The sequence below is a fragment of the Echiichthys vipera genome, assembly GCF_963691815.1.
Source record: "Echiichthys vipera genome assembly, chromosome: X".
Taxonomy (NCBI): domain Eukaryota; kingdom Metazoa; phylum Chordata; class Actinopteri; order Perciformes; family Trachinidae; genus Echiichthys; species Echiichthys vipera.
In genome coordinates this window covers 31,780,326-31,797,068 of record NC_139825.1, presented here as the reverse complement: position 1 = coordinate 31,797,068, position 16,743 = coordinate 31,780,326, and the positions used below count along the sequence as shown (strand labels likewise).

Here is a 16,743-nt window from a genome sequence, read left to right as displayed (position 1 = left end):
ACTTGAACATGATTAAAGTCGCAGAACATCTGTGTATGTTCACTTCTGCAGCCTACATGTCCGTGCTTGTATGTTTCTGTGTTCTGCTTTTAGTGAGGCATGTGCATGCATATGTTTTGCTAAATGTGACCATTCCACACCATGTGTGTAATCACTTTTTTTTTAAATCATCACACACTTTGTCCAACCTGTGTTTGACATTTTATGATCGTCAAACACAAAAGTTCTTTGTGAAAATAGTCACAGGGACTCTCCCTAACTGGCCCTCGCAGTGAAGAAAAAACGCACCAGAGCCAAGCATTTAAAGAAAGTATGTCAATATGGGAAATATGACTTTAAAAACAACACTGACTGCGTCGACTTTGTGGCTTTGTGTGCGAACATGTAATATGTGCTGTGCGTGGCAAGAAAAAGCTGCTTCAAGAACAATCAATTATTAATTCAATCAATCACTCTTTATTTATATGGCACTTTTCATACTTTGACAGTAGCACAAAGTGCCTTACAGAAAATAGAGAAAAACAAAAAAGCAAAAACAAAACATGAACAAAAAAAACCACTATGAAAACCCAAACCTCCCACCCCCAAAAATATACACACAGAGATACAGAAAGACATACACACTCACTCACACACAGAGCTGTACACACACCCACACACATACACTAGTTGTTGCTGAGGAGACGTGGCTAGGCACCGAGATCTGAGTTGAGGAAGAATCTACCTTTGGGGCCGCGTACACCGAGAGGAATCATGGTCCATGGCTGCAGGGGGCACCGCCAAAGGGACAGGAGGTTCCACACCACGGTGTAGAACTCTCAAGCCACCCGAGCCAGGGCTGTCCACGGGACCGCACCCACATCGGTGGACCAGAGACAACTCCCGGTGTGTTTGGCCCCCTGAAAGGAAACACTGGAAAACCGAGGGGCTAAAACAGTAAAATAAGATAAAAGGTATAGAAGCTAAAAATAATAAAAAAAAATATAAGAGAAATAAAAGGAATTAGAAAGAAGCCTGATTAAAAAGGTGGGTATTGAGCCTCTTTTTAAAAACATCAACATTCTCTGTGGCCAGCGTGCAGCTGAGTTCTGTAGTCATTGTAAGTTGTACATGGTCTTTTTGGGAAGACCAGAGAGCAGGGCATTACAATAATCTAAACAACAAGAGATAAAAGCATGCATCAGCACTTCCGTGCTGGCCTGAGAGAGAAACGGGCGGACTCTGGCTATATTCTTAAGATGGTAAAAATCTTTGTTATGTTTTTGATGTATGGAATAAAAGAGAGCTCAGAGTCAAAAATCACAACTAGATTTTTTTTTTTTTTTTTTTTTTTTTTTACATATTTTGAGGGTTTAAAATCCTGTAACATTAGTTAAAGTGTCTCTCTCTGGCCTTCAGACGAAAACCTCTGTTTTTTCCTGGTTGAGCTGCAGGAAATTTGCTCCCATCCATGACTTGATGTCTACAATGCAGTTAAAAAGAGCATCAACTGGCCCTGTGTCATCAGGAGACACGGCGATGTACAGTTGCGTATCATCAGCATAACTATGAAAGCTGATGGGTTCCTGAGAAACAAGTATCCATACTTGCAAAGAAATTTTGATCAGTAAGGTAGGATTTGAACCAGTTAAAAACAGTACCAGTGAGGCCGACCAGGTTCGTCAGTCTATTTAATAAAATGTGATGGTCTACTGTATCGCAGTTAGATCCGGCAGTACCAGTGAGTTTATGTCTATCTAAATTACACCAGATGTCATTTAAAATTTAAATTAAATTTAAAGCATGGTCTCTGTACTGTGGTTGCTCCTAAAACCAGACTGATGGGTCTCTGAAATATGATTTGAGTTTAGAAAATCGTTTACTTGATTAAAAACTACTTTTTCTAAAATCTTACTTTAAATGGTAAGTTGGATACAGGCCGGTAGTTATTTAAAACATTGGGATCTAAATCACGCTTCTTCAGAAGCGGCTCCACCACTGCTGTTTTAAAGGCGGTGGGGAAGACACCTGTCTGAAGAGAGCAATTCACCAGATGCAACAGCTGTTCCTCAAAGAATCCGTAGAGTGTTTTAAAAATGGTGTGGGAATTGGATCAAAAGGCAGATTGTGGGCTTTTGGACCAAGTGTCCTCTCATCAACCCAGGCAAAACTCTCCAGTGTTTCCTCCGCTAAAAGCAATGATCCAGGTGTTAAAAGCTGTTGGGATAAAAAACTGGATCTAATGTCATTGATTTTTCTCTAACCATAATAGACACCTGACAATTAGTCTGATATTTTGTCCACCCCATGAGGGTAGACAAAATATAAGAAACACCCCTCAGTATGCTGCAATGCAGTTCAACAGCACCACAAACTGCAGCCGCCAAGTCAAATCAACACCTCTCTTAAACAGTTTCAGCAAAAGCTGAACAGTATAAACTTCATGAACAATTGAATGACGTGCTTTTGTGTATTATACTGCATTGATGTTGGCATAGGTACCTTATAAACTGGCAACAGTGTGTGTGTGTGTGGGGCCACATCATTGGGCAAAAAAAACTAAAATAATTTTTCAACATATTGTTATTCAAGTGGACTTAAAGAAAACTAAAATGCTGCACCTCTTCTTTGCTGTTTTAAAGCTTTGGAAAATCTAAGGAGACTTTGGCCAATCACAGGTCACTTCAGAGAGAGCTCCTTCCTTCGTCTATTTTATAAAAGCAGATGCATGTGCACAGCCCTACAGATGGTGAAAGCCTGATTCAATGCTGACAGAGTCCTAACAGCGTCTAAAAGACTAACAATAAACGTAATAAAACATGTGTCAGTATCGGCAAAGCATTTCAGCGATGGAGTGAAAATGTTTAGCCTTCTATTAACCATAGCCAAAGGCTCACTGCTGCGTTTAAATCAAGGCCATGTTTAGTTAGAGCCTCAAATCAACAGAATGTCATCTCAAAGGCCTTTATAGCCCCACAAGCTTACAAAAACAACAGGACAGTTATTCTCATAAAATTGCGGCTTCATAACAGCATCAGGATCATATTCCTGAAATTAATGTCTAGTGCTCTTCCAGGTTGCTGTATGCAGCGTGTGCATATGTCCGTGTTCACCTGGTGGGAGGGGCTGAGGACGACGAGGGAGGGCTGCAGGAGGAGAGCAGTATTTTCATTTTTTTCTTTTTTCAGAAAACTGCCTACCATAGCTTTAATTGCTTTGTTAACCCAGATTTAAAAACAATCACATTTTCTTTGGATCTGGAGAGATAAAGCCTGGAGCACGTTATGTTAAGTTTAGAGCTTTTTAGTAAGGTGCGGTCGCAAACACTTCAAAAATAAAGCTTGTTTCCATTAGAGAAAACGCATTTTTTTTCATTTAGCATGGTGCTAAAGCCATCCAACCGTTTGGGATATATTTGTTCAGGTTTTGAGATGTCCGCCCAATACAATAGAGGTGAATGGTCGTAAACACTTTTAATTGGACCTACTTTCTACCAAAGAAAAAGTCTGACAAAAAGGTCCGTGGATAATCAAGCGTAACTGGGACACTGTTCCCGAAAAGGCATGTTGCTGTTGGATTTCTTTTTTCAATGTGATTTTTAAATTCTGTGAGTAGCGTAGTGTGTGTGTTTGCATGTCGGGGCTCTGGAGAGTATATTTACAGATAACAGTTTACTTTCAATCAGGGATGGGGCGACCCTTTTCTGGAGCACTGTCAGGCCCCTGTATGTAACTGACTTTGCATATTAGGTACACTGTATTTGTGCACCTGAGTTAGTATTTCAGCACAAATGAGAGAGACAGGGTCTTGTCAATGAATGGTATTTTAAAAGAAAGATATTTCGCCTCAATATATTTTTTTTTTCACTCCGTCTACTAAATATGTATATTCTTCTTAGTAGCTGGGGGACATTTGTAAATTCATAATTATCTAGTGCTGCCTCTCACCCACCCTGAGTGTTTGATTCCCATGCAGAAGCAGGCCCAAAACAACAAGACATTCTTTGGCCGAGCTATACCACAGCTCCACCGCAGAGAGTTAAGCCACGTCCACTCATGGGATCACTGAAGGGGATGAGAGATTCATAGAGAAAAAAGAGGGGTAGGGCTGCCCTCATTTAACTTATTGACAGGGTCACAGAGCCTCTACGTTGATCTCCTTAGAGACAGAAAAAGGTGAGACATGGTTGTAATGAAAAACCTTCAGCAGGTTTGTACGCTTCACAGAGGGCACAGAGGGTTTATGTTGTGGGGTACAGTGAGAATGAGTAGGTCATGTGTGTCTGTTGTTGTAAAGGGTTAATTGTACCCATGTTGTGGCTGGCTGTTCTCGGGCAGGCTGGCTAGAGTCAGGCTGGCAGAGGGAACAGAGAGACCCTTTATAACACAGTTCTGCTGATTGAAATCATATGGCGTGGCCTGAAATCATTGCACTACTTTGAAGACGGACAAAAAGCAGGAGAGAAGTGTTGCTATTTCTTCAGCGCTCTCTTTTTGCTCATTGTTATTTTATCCCTTGTCTGGAGTTTGCTTTCCAGATATTTCAGGTGTTGTTTTGGTTACTTATATTTTTGACTTTAGGCAGTCTTGGAAACCATCGGCTATCCATTTGATGGCAATTTAGCCTCTGGGGGCATCGGCTAATATTTCAGGCTTTCCCGTGATGGAGTTGGAGTCGAGAGACGGCGTCTCGCCAAACAGATGTCACACACACAGCAAATACAATAGCCGATGGTTTCTGTGATTGCATGACAGCCAATGCATGCACCTCTTTTGCTCTCCAGACAGACTGTTTACCTGCATGCAACCAAAGCAGGCTCAAACGTGATTGGTCAATACTACTTGGACTACACAAGGAAACCAGACCACTTCGGCTACCAATTCTTGTCCAGTTGCCTACAGATTCTACATTCCTATACCTATGCAGAGTCTGTTTATAGAGATTAGACTTTAGGTGAATTGTTGTGCTCCAGATCAGTATCTAACCCCTCCACCTTCTCTTTCCTCCTTTTCTACAGAGTCTGGACCTGGTCAGGTCTTTGTCACGTGGCTCCTGGTCTCTTATCCTCCCTCCTCAGCCTCCCTCTCACCTCTCTGCAGCCTGAAGACAGAGCAGCCAGCAGCTGAAAGGGGCTGAATGGCAGCAGCCTACTTCAAACTCACCACAGGCCCCTGACGAAGACGAAGCAGGAGGACGAGACAGTCAGAGAAAAGTCCCCCGAACCACCAGCTGCACTTTTTAACCATGGCAACCAACAGGGAGCACCAAGTGCGTCACATGACCGGCTTCCCTCGGGCTATGTATCCGTTCACCTTTAACTCCATGAGGAGCCACTCCCCCTTCGACCTGCTGGCCAGTAGCCACCTCTTCGGCCGGTTTGGGGCAGACCTTCCCAAAGAGATGGCTGCATTGTGTGAGTAATAAAAATAATTACATCCCTGTAATAGTGTATTGCTCTGAAAGATGTATAATAAATGAATCATAATATAACCATGGGGGTTGCAACTGTCCAGAGGATGAATCAGGAGGCAAGAAATCCTGATCTCACGACTTTGCACAGGAGGAGATAGTGTGCCTGCTGTCTGTGTCCTGACAGCCCTGTTTTGTGTAAAACTGTGGAGACTCTCCACTTTTTTTCTCAGGGCCAATTTGAGGTTATAATCAAGCTTTAAATCATGCATTGAGAAGAGAAGAGTTTTTCCTTGTGGTAAACCAGGCGGATGGCAGAGAGGGCAGACTGGAAAAAACAGCAAACATAACATGGTCCCTGGTGTAATTTGCTGCTTTACATAGAATCTAAGTCTTTCAAATCATCATTGAAACAGAGAAACACAAACCACCTCAGAAGAAGAAGGACGGGGCTTTTGTAAGATGAAAGAGTTTCTCATTTCAGCTTGCAAAAACAGTGTTTGTATAAAGACCATTTTGAGTCACAGGGGGCGCTGTTGCACTTCGAAGTGACAGAGAGTCTGAGCAAGACAGCAGAGAGATTCATGCAATGTATAGTTTGAAAATGAAGCTGATTTGAAAAGTGAAGGACACATTCCCCTTTGCTTGCTCTAATATATAATATCTTAACTGGTTTCCTTTACTGCTCCTCTTTTTATTGTGTTTAACAACATCCCTCAGTCATTACAGGCTCACAGCACTATTTCATTTGAATCTGCGTTCAGATAATTGTAACTTTGACCCCTTGACACTCCACTCACACTAATACAGTTGGAGTTGCTATCAATTCATATGAGAAGAAATATTAACTGAAACTCACTGAGTTACATAAAAAGGGTGCGTATTCTACTCCAGTCTTACAGTAGTACCTTAGGTTACAGTCTATGGTTACAACAAGGGTTACAACATTATTCGATCACATTATTTGTTATTCTAAATAACACTCTTTGCTTCCCACTCCTACACGGCATCTCTCGTCTGTAAACCTGACATCTGGTGTAGAAATACCTGCTGTCAATCAATGCGTGTGTGTGTGTGTGTGTGTGTGTGTGTGTGTGTGTGTGTGTGTGTGTGTGTGTGTGTGTGTGTGTGTGTGTGTGTGTGTGTGTGTCACTGTGTACACAGATAATGTGTTCAGTGGGTGGCTGATATCTGTTTATCTGGAGACTCAGCCCCTACAACCATGTTTGAAGCACTCTCAATGTCATTATATCTTTGACATGTTGCCTCTGGGACTTTTATACATATACAGACAGAGACAGAGAGATATGAGGGGCCTCATTATGTCAGTCAGGATCGATGACTGTATGGATGGTCACACATGACAAAAAAAAGGACTAGAAAACTTGTCGGGTACATGCAGAGTATCATTCACATTTATCTGTGTTATGACAACTATATTTGATGGTAGAGGCCAACAAAAAAGAAATAGTAGATTGTGATAAAACCCTTTTCAATTTCTTAATATTGTAGTAATGAGACCACAAAGTAACATTAGTTAAATAATCAAATATATCTAACAGCAGTTAAAAGTTAAATTCTGTCTCTGTCTTCTTTGTTTTTTCTTGCCTTCATATGTTTGGTAATTATATGTCAGACATGCAGTCGAGTATGACAAGTGAGGCTTTGTATGCGTGTGTGTGCTTGATTGTTTGTTTGCATTTCAACGTTGTCGAAATAGATGCAACAACTAAGTTTTGAAGCCAAGTCGACATTTGTAACACTGTACTGTAGGTTGTGCATCACACCAGTCATTCAACAATGACTGTTTCAGATAATGAAAGCCTTGATTTTACATCTGACTTTGCATCTGATTAGATTTTGTTCATTTTGGATTTTGTTCCGGGGACTAAATTATTTTATTCTCATTCTTATTTTATTATTTTATTCATTAAAGGAGACAGAATGGAGGGACAAATACGTTACGTCTCTGAGCTGTCAGTGGTGGTAGTCACAAAGTCATAACAGTGCCAAACCAAAAATCTGTGTAAATGGGAAAGGCAGAATGGCAGAACAACCAACAGAAAGGTAAAAAAGTGCCAAAGTAGTGTTCAGAGTAGCCTAAATTATTACATTTTACAGAAACATTTGTTGGGTTTGGTGCTGGCCCAACAAACAGGACTAGGCAGTGAGCATGTCACTGCTTTCACCTTAAATCCAGCAGAGAGGAATTATTCAACCACAGAACAGGAATGTTCAGCAGTGGTGTGGACTTTAAAAAAGTGGCGTTGCTACCGTGAGGGCAGGATCTTCATTGTTGCGACACACCACGATTCGTCTCTAGTCCGGGTCATCTCTCATCACATCCAGTGGGCACTCCAGTTGCAAGTGTTCACCTTCATCGTCAAGTATTGAAATGGGAAATATGATGCCCCATTCTTGGAACCCATCGGTTATCGGTCTGACAATGATTTAGCTTCTGGGTGCAACGGGCAATATTTCTGAGATTTCCGTGTACCAGAGGATATCCCTACAGCAGTTAATAGACATCCAGGCCAAGACTTCCCCATATAATTGTTTACAGTCTGAGTCGATACTCTCTGTAGGTGTTTTAGGTCCAGATGAAATTTTGGCTTATGTCTATAAACAGATAGCTGCATATAAAAAAGCTAAATTGTCGTGGGATTGTAGCAGATTGCATTTTGGCCATTGCATTCAGCCTCTCTCGCTTTCCACACAGACTGTTTACCTGCAATCAACCGAAGCCCGCTCAAATGTGATTGGTTAATACTACTCGGACTACAAACCGACTACAGACAGGAAACCAGAAAGCTTATTCATAGAGATTACCGATGCCCTGGCTAGAACAGCCATCAGTTTCTTACATGTGCCTTAGTCCAACCTGCAAAGAGAGAAATGTCCAAATACCTCCGTATTTTTAATGAGACCATTTGGAAAGCTCAGCAGGATGGCCCTGAAATTCAGTAACTGTATGCGGCCATACAAATCTAAATCTACCAATCCTTGGAGGTTTCTGTTTTGAATTGAGTTGACGAAGCTGCCACGACTTTAACGCACACAATTTGCAGGACTATTCGCCTGAGGACGAACCTGAACCTTCTGACTGAGAGTGCTGGCAGGAAATGGCTTGCACTCTTGAATCTTGATCTCAGTGATGGAAAGAAGCTGAAACATTTATACTTCAGCTAGAAATATTTGTATTAACTCTGTAGGGGTTACTTGTGTAAACTGATAGTTTCTTGTGGCGGCTAGCCAGCGAGCGTTTTCAGTACTGATGAAGACTAACCATGCAAATAATAAGCCCGTTCTTTACCATCAATGAAGCTACAATACATTACTTATCTCTCATTAGTGTAACAAGAACAAAATTACGCAACATCACGATAACAGATTAAGTGGGATTTGCTAATTGATTTAAACCAGGTTCTAATCAGTGTGAGTGGAAGACTGGACTCTGTTCCCTAATGAGATAAAATTCAAAACATCCCTGGACTTGAAATTAGAGGATATCTACATCTAAAGCTCCCTGCTCTGTATTCAGTCATGCATTCTCATCTCTCTTCCTAATAACAGTGGGAACTGGGAATTAGTGTAAAAGCACACTAGGAACTCTTTTTTTAAAAGCTTCTCTGCCCACTAGTGCTGGTCCTGGAATTGGCGCAAATACATGATTTTAAGTAAATATTTCTCAAAAGGTTTTTTTGAACACTGTATTTTTGACACCAAGATCAAAATTCTGTCTTCATCGAAATAGTTGCTGGGCTATGAAAAGGAAGAAATCTCACTGTAGTGATCATGAGGGTGTTTTTCCACAACGAACACAATGTCCTTTCGTAATTTCTGTGCTAGTCACATCTTGTTCTTTGTAATGTTTTGTGTGTGTGTGTGTGTGTGTGTGTGTGTGTGTGTGTGTGTGTGTGTGTGTGTGTGTGTGTGTGTGTGTGTGTGTGTGTGTGTGTGTGTGTGTTTGTATATTTGTGTGTGTGTGTGTGTGTCTGTGTCTGTGTGTCTGTGTGTGTCAGTGTTTGTGTGTGATATTAGTAACTTGAACCTAAAGGCACAGAGTGAGGCTTGTGTGTTTTTCTTTGTGTCTTTCATCATAGGCACTCTGTTTAAGCACATACACACATAATTGTCTGTGCGTCTGAACACACACGCGCACACACACACACACACACACACACACACACACACACACACACACACACACACACACACACACACACACACACACACACACACACACACACACACATACGCACACACACACATGCTCGCACACACACACACACACACACATAAACACACACACACACACACACATATTTCCACTGCCACTCTGTAGGCTGCACATTCCAACACCCATGAATATCACAAACCAGCAGTTTCACACTTGCCTCACATTTGTGACTATATTTGTGCGCTTGCTGATGACCGCAGAGAGGCTTTGTGCAAATATCTGCGGCCGCGCCGGAGGAGCTGCTGGTAGAGAAAGAGACAGACAGAGAAAGAGAGTGAGAGAGAGGCCATTGTTCAGCTTTGTGTGTTTGTGTCAGACATGACGACAGGATGAATAGCCAAAAAAACCCTGATTGTGAATAGTTGTAATGTGACTCGCTCCTCTTACAACTTGTGTGCATGTGTGTTAGAAAGGCAATGATCTGTCTGACTACAATAGTGGCAGTTTTGTTCAAAGTGAAAGAAAGTGAGACAACTTTCTTTCTTCTTTTCGCATTCGCCCTGCATTTGTATGTCTCTTTCCTCAAAGCAGCAACAGGGGGCAGGGTGCTGTGAGCTGGGGAGGGTAATTGTCTCAAGGTGTGGAGAGAGCTCAGCAGGCTGTGTGTCATTGTAGTGTGTGTGTGTGTGTGTGTGTGTGTGTGTGTGTGTGTGTGTGTGTGTGTGTGTGTGTGTGTGTGTGTGTGTGTGTGTGTGTGTGTGTGTGTGTGTGTGTGTGTGTGTGTGTGTGTGTGTGTGTGTGTGTGTGTGTGTGAGAGAGAGAGAGTGTGTGTTTGTGTGCGTGTGCTGCCTGGCCATGGTGGCGAAAGACAGGTAAAAAGACTGGGAGGGGGACTAATTTGAATAAAAAAAAGTTCAAGGAAAAAATCAGGAAGGGTGCTGTTATCCTCCAAATAATAATGAAAAGTAGAAATAAAATGATTCGGAGGGCTGGGAGAAAACAGGAGAAAAACAAAGAAAATAGAGAATTGTAACAAACAAGGTTATGAAGTGTACGAAGCCACAGGCAGGACAATTTGGGAAGTGTGTGTGTGTGTGTCTGTGAAGGGGGGTGTTAGAGCCCCAGTGGGGATTTCTTCCAGAGTTCATCCCTCTTGAACGAGGGAAGGAAGGGGAGGAGGGTGAGGCTGTCTCGTATACAAACTATCCAGACTCCGGGCCAGCGTGGTTCGCCTGTAGTGGAGTCCCACTTCAGTATGACTGAACTATCCAATAAGCTCTGGGAGGGAAGATAACTGAATCCATTTCGAACGGAATCGAAAGAATTGAATTAGATATCTGCACATGCCAAGAGCAAATGGAAAGAGAAGCTTTGAGAGATACATAAAACTGCAATAGAGAGACCAGGAAATGGATGAGTATTCAAAAGAAAAAGAAGAAATGATGTGTTGACTGAAACAGATCACACCTCCAGCTTGAAATTCAACTGGAATACACACAATTTAACTAATTCCTTGTCTTGTATTTCATCCATGTTCAGCACCCTTTCTTTCTCTTCTCTCTTTCTTCTGTAAAACTCTATTTTATATTTCTGCACATTCCTAAAGACTGTCCCGTTTATTTGAATATTTCCTAAAAGGAACAATGTACTTTGGCACAAATATAGGTAAAACACAGGCAGGTGGTTCACTTTACACAACATGTATCTATATACAAACATGCACTTAATTATAAAGCAGAAAGTTAACAATTATAAATTAACAATGAATGGATGTTTATTTTGTTGAATGTTATTTAAACAGATGCTGGTAAACTCAGCACTCAGCTAAAATCTAAAAAGTCACTCAGAACTTTGTGTTTATGTTTACTTACAAGTACCAAGGTACTCAGTTATTAAATAAATTATCAGGAATTATATATTTTTAAATATTGAAACTGTAAAATAAAGCTGTATTGTGTCTTGTTTCTTTTTCAGTTACTTGTTTCCTTTCATTGTATTTCGATATACACTAAATACACTAATAATAAAAAATGTACTGTATATCATAGGAAAGAAATGCAGCACAATACTCTATATACTGTATTCTACTGTAGTAATATGCTTTTAACTTGGGGGAAATTGTGGGGACTGAGTTTGTGTGAGCAGGTTTGTTTCTTGTGGTCACTTTGAAAACATTGTACTATGGACACTAGAGTAGAGCGTGTATTTACGGTGAAAGCTGGGGAAATTAGCAAATGACACTCTAACTAAATTGCCTCTCTCTCAGCACCTTTTGATCCCTTCCCTACTTCTTACCCCAATGTTTGAATTAGACCTTTATTTTAATCTAAACTGCACACCTGTAATGTTTCGTGACTGTATCTCCCACGGTTGGGATGCTAACGCGATGACGATATCTGTCCACAGACAGACAGACTGACACATAAACACCTAGCAAAACACTCAAAACCACCTCTGTGTTAGTTACTGCTACAGTAAGTATCTCCAGGATGACACACACACACACACACACACACACACACACACAGAAACACACACACACACACAGAGACTCATAAAGTGAAAACAATACCAGCATCACTGTCGCGGCTGGTAAAAATGAGAGGCATGAGAGGAAAAGGGGGGAAGGAGAAAAACTTTGGTGCGTGACCAATCAGAAAGCAGGTACACACCCCCTTGAGGAGCACCGTGTCCCTCCCCTCTTCTTCTTCTTCCCCAACAACACCTCCTTTTTCTGTGCTGAGAGAGCATGCGAATAGTTGACTGAATCTGAGGTTGAGAGGCCCAGAGAGATCAGGGAACAGAGAGGATAAAACAAGTTTGGGCTGTAGAGCAGAAATAACGTGAGAAAGAAGGGATTAGTCCTTCCAGATAACTTGTTTAGAAGGACAGGCAGACAGGAGGGAACAAGAGACAGACATACAGCGAGACAGAGACAGGGAACACCTGGACCAAGCAGGGCATTGAGTTACTCTAAGTCACAGGAAGCCTTTTCTCACATTTTATAGTCACTTTCTCTCAGCTTGGCTGCAGAACAAAAGGCTGCAGTTGTGTTTGCTGTGACTTGAGAGGAGCATGTTTGACTGCATGGAGGCTCTGGGGCTGGCCCCGCGGCCACTCTTTGATGTGTCCGGACAAGGCTCCTGCATGCTCAGCAAGGCCACCTCTTACTTCTCCGGCCTGGACCCCTTTGCCTGGGCCGGGACCGGCAGCATTCAGTGTGAGTACTCCATCCTGTCCATCAGACTGGAACAGAGCAGCTGTGTGTGTGTGTGTGTGTGTGTGTGTGTGTGTGTGTGTGTGTGTGTGTGTGTGTGTGTGTGTGTGTGTGTGTGTGTGTGTGTGAGAGTGTACGTGAGTGTGCGTGTGTGTGTGTGTGTGTGTGTGTGTGTGTGTGTGTGTGTGTGTCCTTATCAGAGTCCTGGTTTTGTTATCATAGAGCTCTCTCCACAGGAAGAGTCAGATTCCTTTCGATTCTATGTACCCATTCTCACCCTGCTTTTTGTTTGTTTATGCTCTTAGTGTGCTTTGTGAGAGCGGGTGAGTCAGGGAGTGCATATTTATACATCACCATGTTTGTTTTCTTTATGAATGACTTCACGTGATTGACAGCTCTTTTAAACAATTCGGGGACCTGACCCGTGTGGACATGTCCAGAAAACAACAACAATGTCCAGAAACAGAAACAGCACTGATAGATTGAAGGCAAATGGGCCTTGAAATCACACAACAGTTGGTTAGAAAGACATCAGTGCAACTGGGTGAAGTTACTTGACGCTAGAATTATTTTTAGTAATATTCTTCAGAGGGAACAGATGATAAGGAGTCAGTTGTTTAAAGATAAAATATGAATCACTTTGCGTATAAGCTGTTTCCTAACACAAGGCTAGACATTCTTTTGACAACTCAAAAGTCCTGAATGCGCAGATGGCATCATGTATTAAGATACAGTGGTAAAAAACCCATACAGGAGCAATCACACAGCCAAACACTGCAAAGATAAATGAGAAAAATACACTCTATAAATTATAAGCGTACCTTTTGTTATTGTCATGGAGTCCACTTTCCGACTCTTTGATTACACTTGGCATTGTGACTTGGAAAATCAAACATTGACTCTGTCTAACTATAGACTTGCTAAAGTATATTCATATGTGTCACCAAGCTCAGCAAAGCACTTTTTCATGTTTGAAATATCTTCTCTACTGTGGGACATCCCCAGTGAGCACCTTGAGTCTATTTATCTTCAGTAATTATTTAGATACCAGGGCATCAAGCACTGTCAGGTCCTCAGTGCACACTAATGATGACGGATGAGCAGTCAGGATGACAAACACCACAGCAGGGCCTGTTTCAACTCGCTGAGTATCTTCACCAGATGCCAGCCCGACAGACAAATGTCCAAAATGTTTATTCATCCTCTTTTCTGTGTATAAAAATGGGTATAGTTTCTTCTTTTTTTTTTTAGCTGTGAAGATTGCATGTCCATTTTCCTTCATAGACTTTAGGAACTAAAAGGTGTTCACTGACTGGCCACTGACCAGTTTCTGTTTCTGAGTAACGTGTTAACATTACTGGACAGTCACATGCAAAGAGGTCTTACTCACCTCTGACAGACATCATTTTCTTCATGGAATACACTTAGACAGTCCCAAATGTGAGACTACGCTGGTGGACTTCTTATAACTAGAGCTGAAACATTTAGTCTGTTAACTGAATTGTCAATTTGATCATCGATTAATCGTCATTTTTAAAAAAAAAAATCAACCATCCATCCATAGCTTCTACAGTGTGATGATTTGCTGTCTTTCTGTGTTTTATATCATTGCAAGTGAAGAATTTATAGTATTTTGGTCTGTTGATCTACACTTCAAATGATCAATTGATGAAGTCATCGATCAGATAATTGGCAGTTGAATTGTTGCAGCCCTACTTACTTAACGTTGACACAGCCGTTATTTACGGTAGGTATTGCTGGCACACTGTTCTACAATTGCTGGTAGTATTTTCTTAATAGAGGTTGTAACTTATTTATTCTAAAATTTCACATTTTAGATCATTTAAGTCAGACTAAGAAACTGTAATTATAGACCATCTTATGGTTAACCTCTTGAGTCTTAGGCCTTTGCCTTGGTGAAAACTCAAAGCATTTATTGACTGATAGTCCATGTCAGAATTTAGACTCTTGTAATTATTAAAAAGGTCCACCTTGTTCACGCATCAACCCACAGAATAAAAGTTTGCTTTTACAGTGTTGCTTTCAGTAAACATGCACTGTTGGACACTGCAACTCTAAATTCCTGAGCGGTTTGGCCTCTGTGCCTTTTTGACATAAGCTTTCTCTCCTCTGTGTGTTCGTGTGTGTGTGTGTGTGTGTGTGTGTGTTGGGGGGGGGGGGGTGTCATCTTTTCCTGTGTTTCTTTTATGTGAGGCAGTTCAGCACCTCTCTGCCTTCCTTTGTTTCAACGTCAGGAGGCATTAAAGGCAGCGGGGACATGCCAAATTCTGTCCACTCTCTCTGTCACTGCAGAAGGTGTGTGTGTGTGTGTGTGTGTGTGTGTGTGTGTGTGTGTGTGTGTGTGTGTGTATGTGTATGTGTATGTGTGTGTGTGTGTGTGGGGGGGGGCTCTCCTACATGACATTTGTTTTTCTCCTCTTTTGAAGAGCCCCTCCTTTCTATACTATATCCTTCTCTTCCAATAGTACGTATCGGTGTGTGTTCCTTCTACCTATGATGTGTGTGTGTGTGTGTGTGTGTGTGTGTGTGTGTGTGTGTGTGTGTGTGTGTGTGTGTGTGTGTGTATTCTTTGCACACACTTGGTTCAGTTTACACACCTTGTGTTGTGTAACCAAGAGCTTTTAATGATTCAATTACAATTACAAAGGGTCAATTAAGAGATTATGTGGTGTGTAGGTGCATGGCAGTTGAAAGAGACGAAGGCTGAAAGAAGAATGGAAGGATGAAGTTGATTTGGGATTATACCCCTGGCCCTGTTACTCTTTGTATTTTCAGGCTTTGGGGGGAAACATTCTCCTCTTCATTCAGTGATAATCTCCTTTACTCTGGCACTCCCTTCTCTTTAAATGGGTTCTTCAAAGGTAGTTTAACAATGCTCCTCGAACCCTAATATCATCAGAGTGGCCATACTATGACACAGTGGGATTTTAGGGACTGTCTGCATGTATTTCTTGGACTAGAAGGGGCTCAGGTGATTATGTTGGCTGTACCTGCCCCAGTACATTACTTGTATTTAATCAAATGAGGTAATCTGTGTCACTGGGTCATGAAATACTGGCCTTTACTCTCTTTTGCTGCCTGTGGGCTGTTTTTCCCAAATACCGTTACTGCAACAACCTCTGATAACCCTGAAATGCAAGTTCATTCAGTTTGTTTCCGAGATGTTCAAGAGAAGTAGAGCTTATTGTAGATTTAAGACAAGACAACAACAATGGACCTTGAACCTGTAACTTTTCATTTTCCACAGTAAAACTTTAACGTGTAGATACCAGTTTCTGAAAATGCATTGCTTTTACACTGACTTTAAATCACTGGTACATTTTGATAAACAGACAGTGCCACTGCAGCTGGTTAGAACCCTACAAGCAGGTTACCTTACTTTAACTAGATTAACAGATTTAGATCAACTGTCAAGATTTCACTGATGTAATTTGGTGTTTTTGACACTGACAGTGTGCCAGAGAAGTCACTTTGTGAACAAAGGCCAAGGCGAAGCAGATTTTCAATACTCACATATAGGAGTGGATGGTCAGAAAATGGGTTTCAGGTTACAACCTAGTTTGTAAGTAAGATCATTTGCACTTAAAGGTCCTATGTTATGCTAATTTTCTCATTCAAAGGCACAGTTTCTGAATACTGGCTGTGTGCATTTCTCCGTGGATTGAGAATTGTGATACTTTCACAGTATTTATTCAACATCTCACGTCATAATAATAAAAACAGACATCAAAATCTCACTTTTTACAATATGGGACCTTTAAGTGCTATGTAAATTAATAAAGACAGAATAAATACCACAGTCTTTCTTTCTTTCTTTTGTGGCATCAATAAGATGCTCCCTATCAACAGCCACACGTCCCTCTCTTGGTGGAACTGCTCAAAACCAGTCTTTTGAGGTTTAGTGAGTTGTACTTAGATAGATAGATAGATAGATAGA

The 16,743-nt window shown here is 41.4% G+C and overlaps 1 protein-coding gene across 3 annotated transcripts in view; it reads left to right on the top strand.

Annotated features, from left to right (window-relative positions):
- Window positions 1–16,743, top strand: part of LOC310965445 (retinoic acid receptor gamma-A-like) — a 43,322-nt gene that overhangs the window by 11,283 nt on the left and 15,296 nt on the right. For 2 of the 3 annotated variants that reach the window (XM_083939050.1, XM_083939048.1), the window contains exon 2: window positions 4,997–5,392. In XM_083939050.1, the coding sequence (XP_083795176.1) occupies window positions 5,224–5,392 (169 nt within the window). In that variant the 5' untranslated portion in view covers window positions 4,997–5,223. Of the gene's footprint in view, window positions 1–4,996; window positions 5,393–12,378; window positions 12,789–16,743 lie in introns of those variants that run through there. The other variant, XM_083939049.1, reaches the window with a different exon arrangement.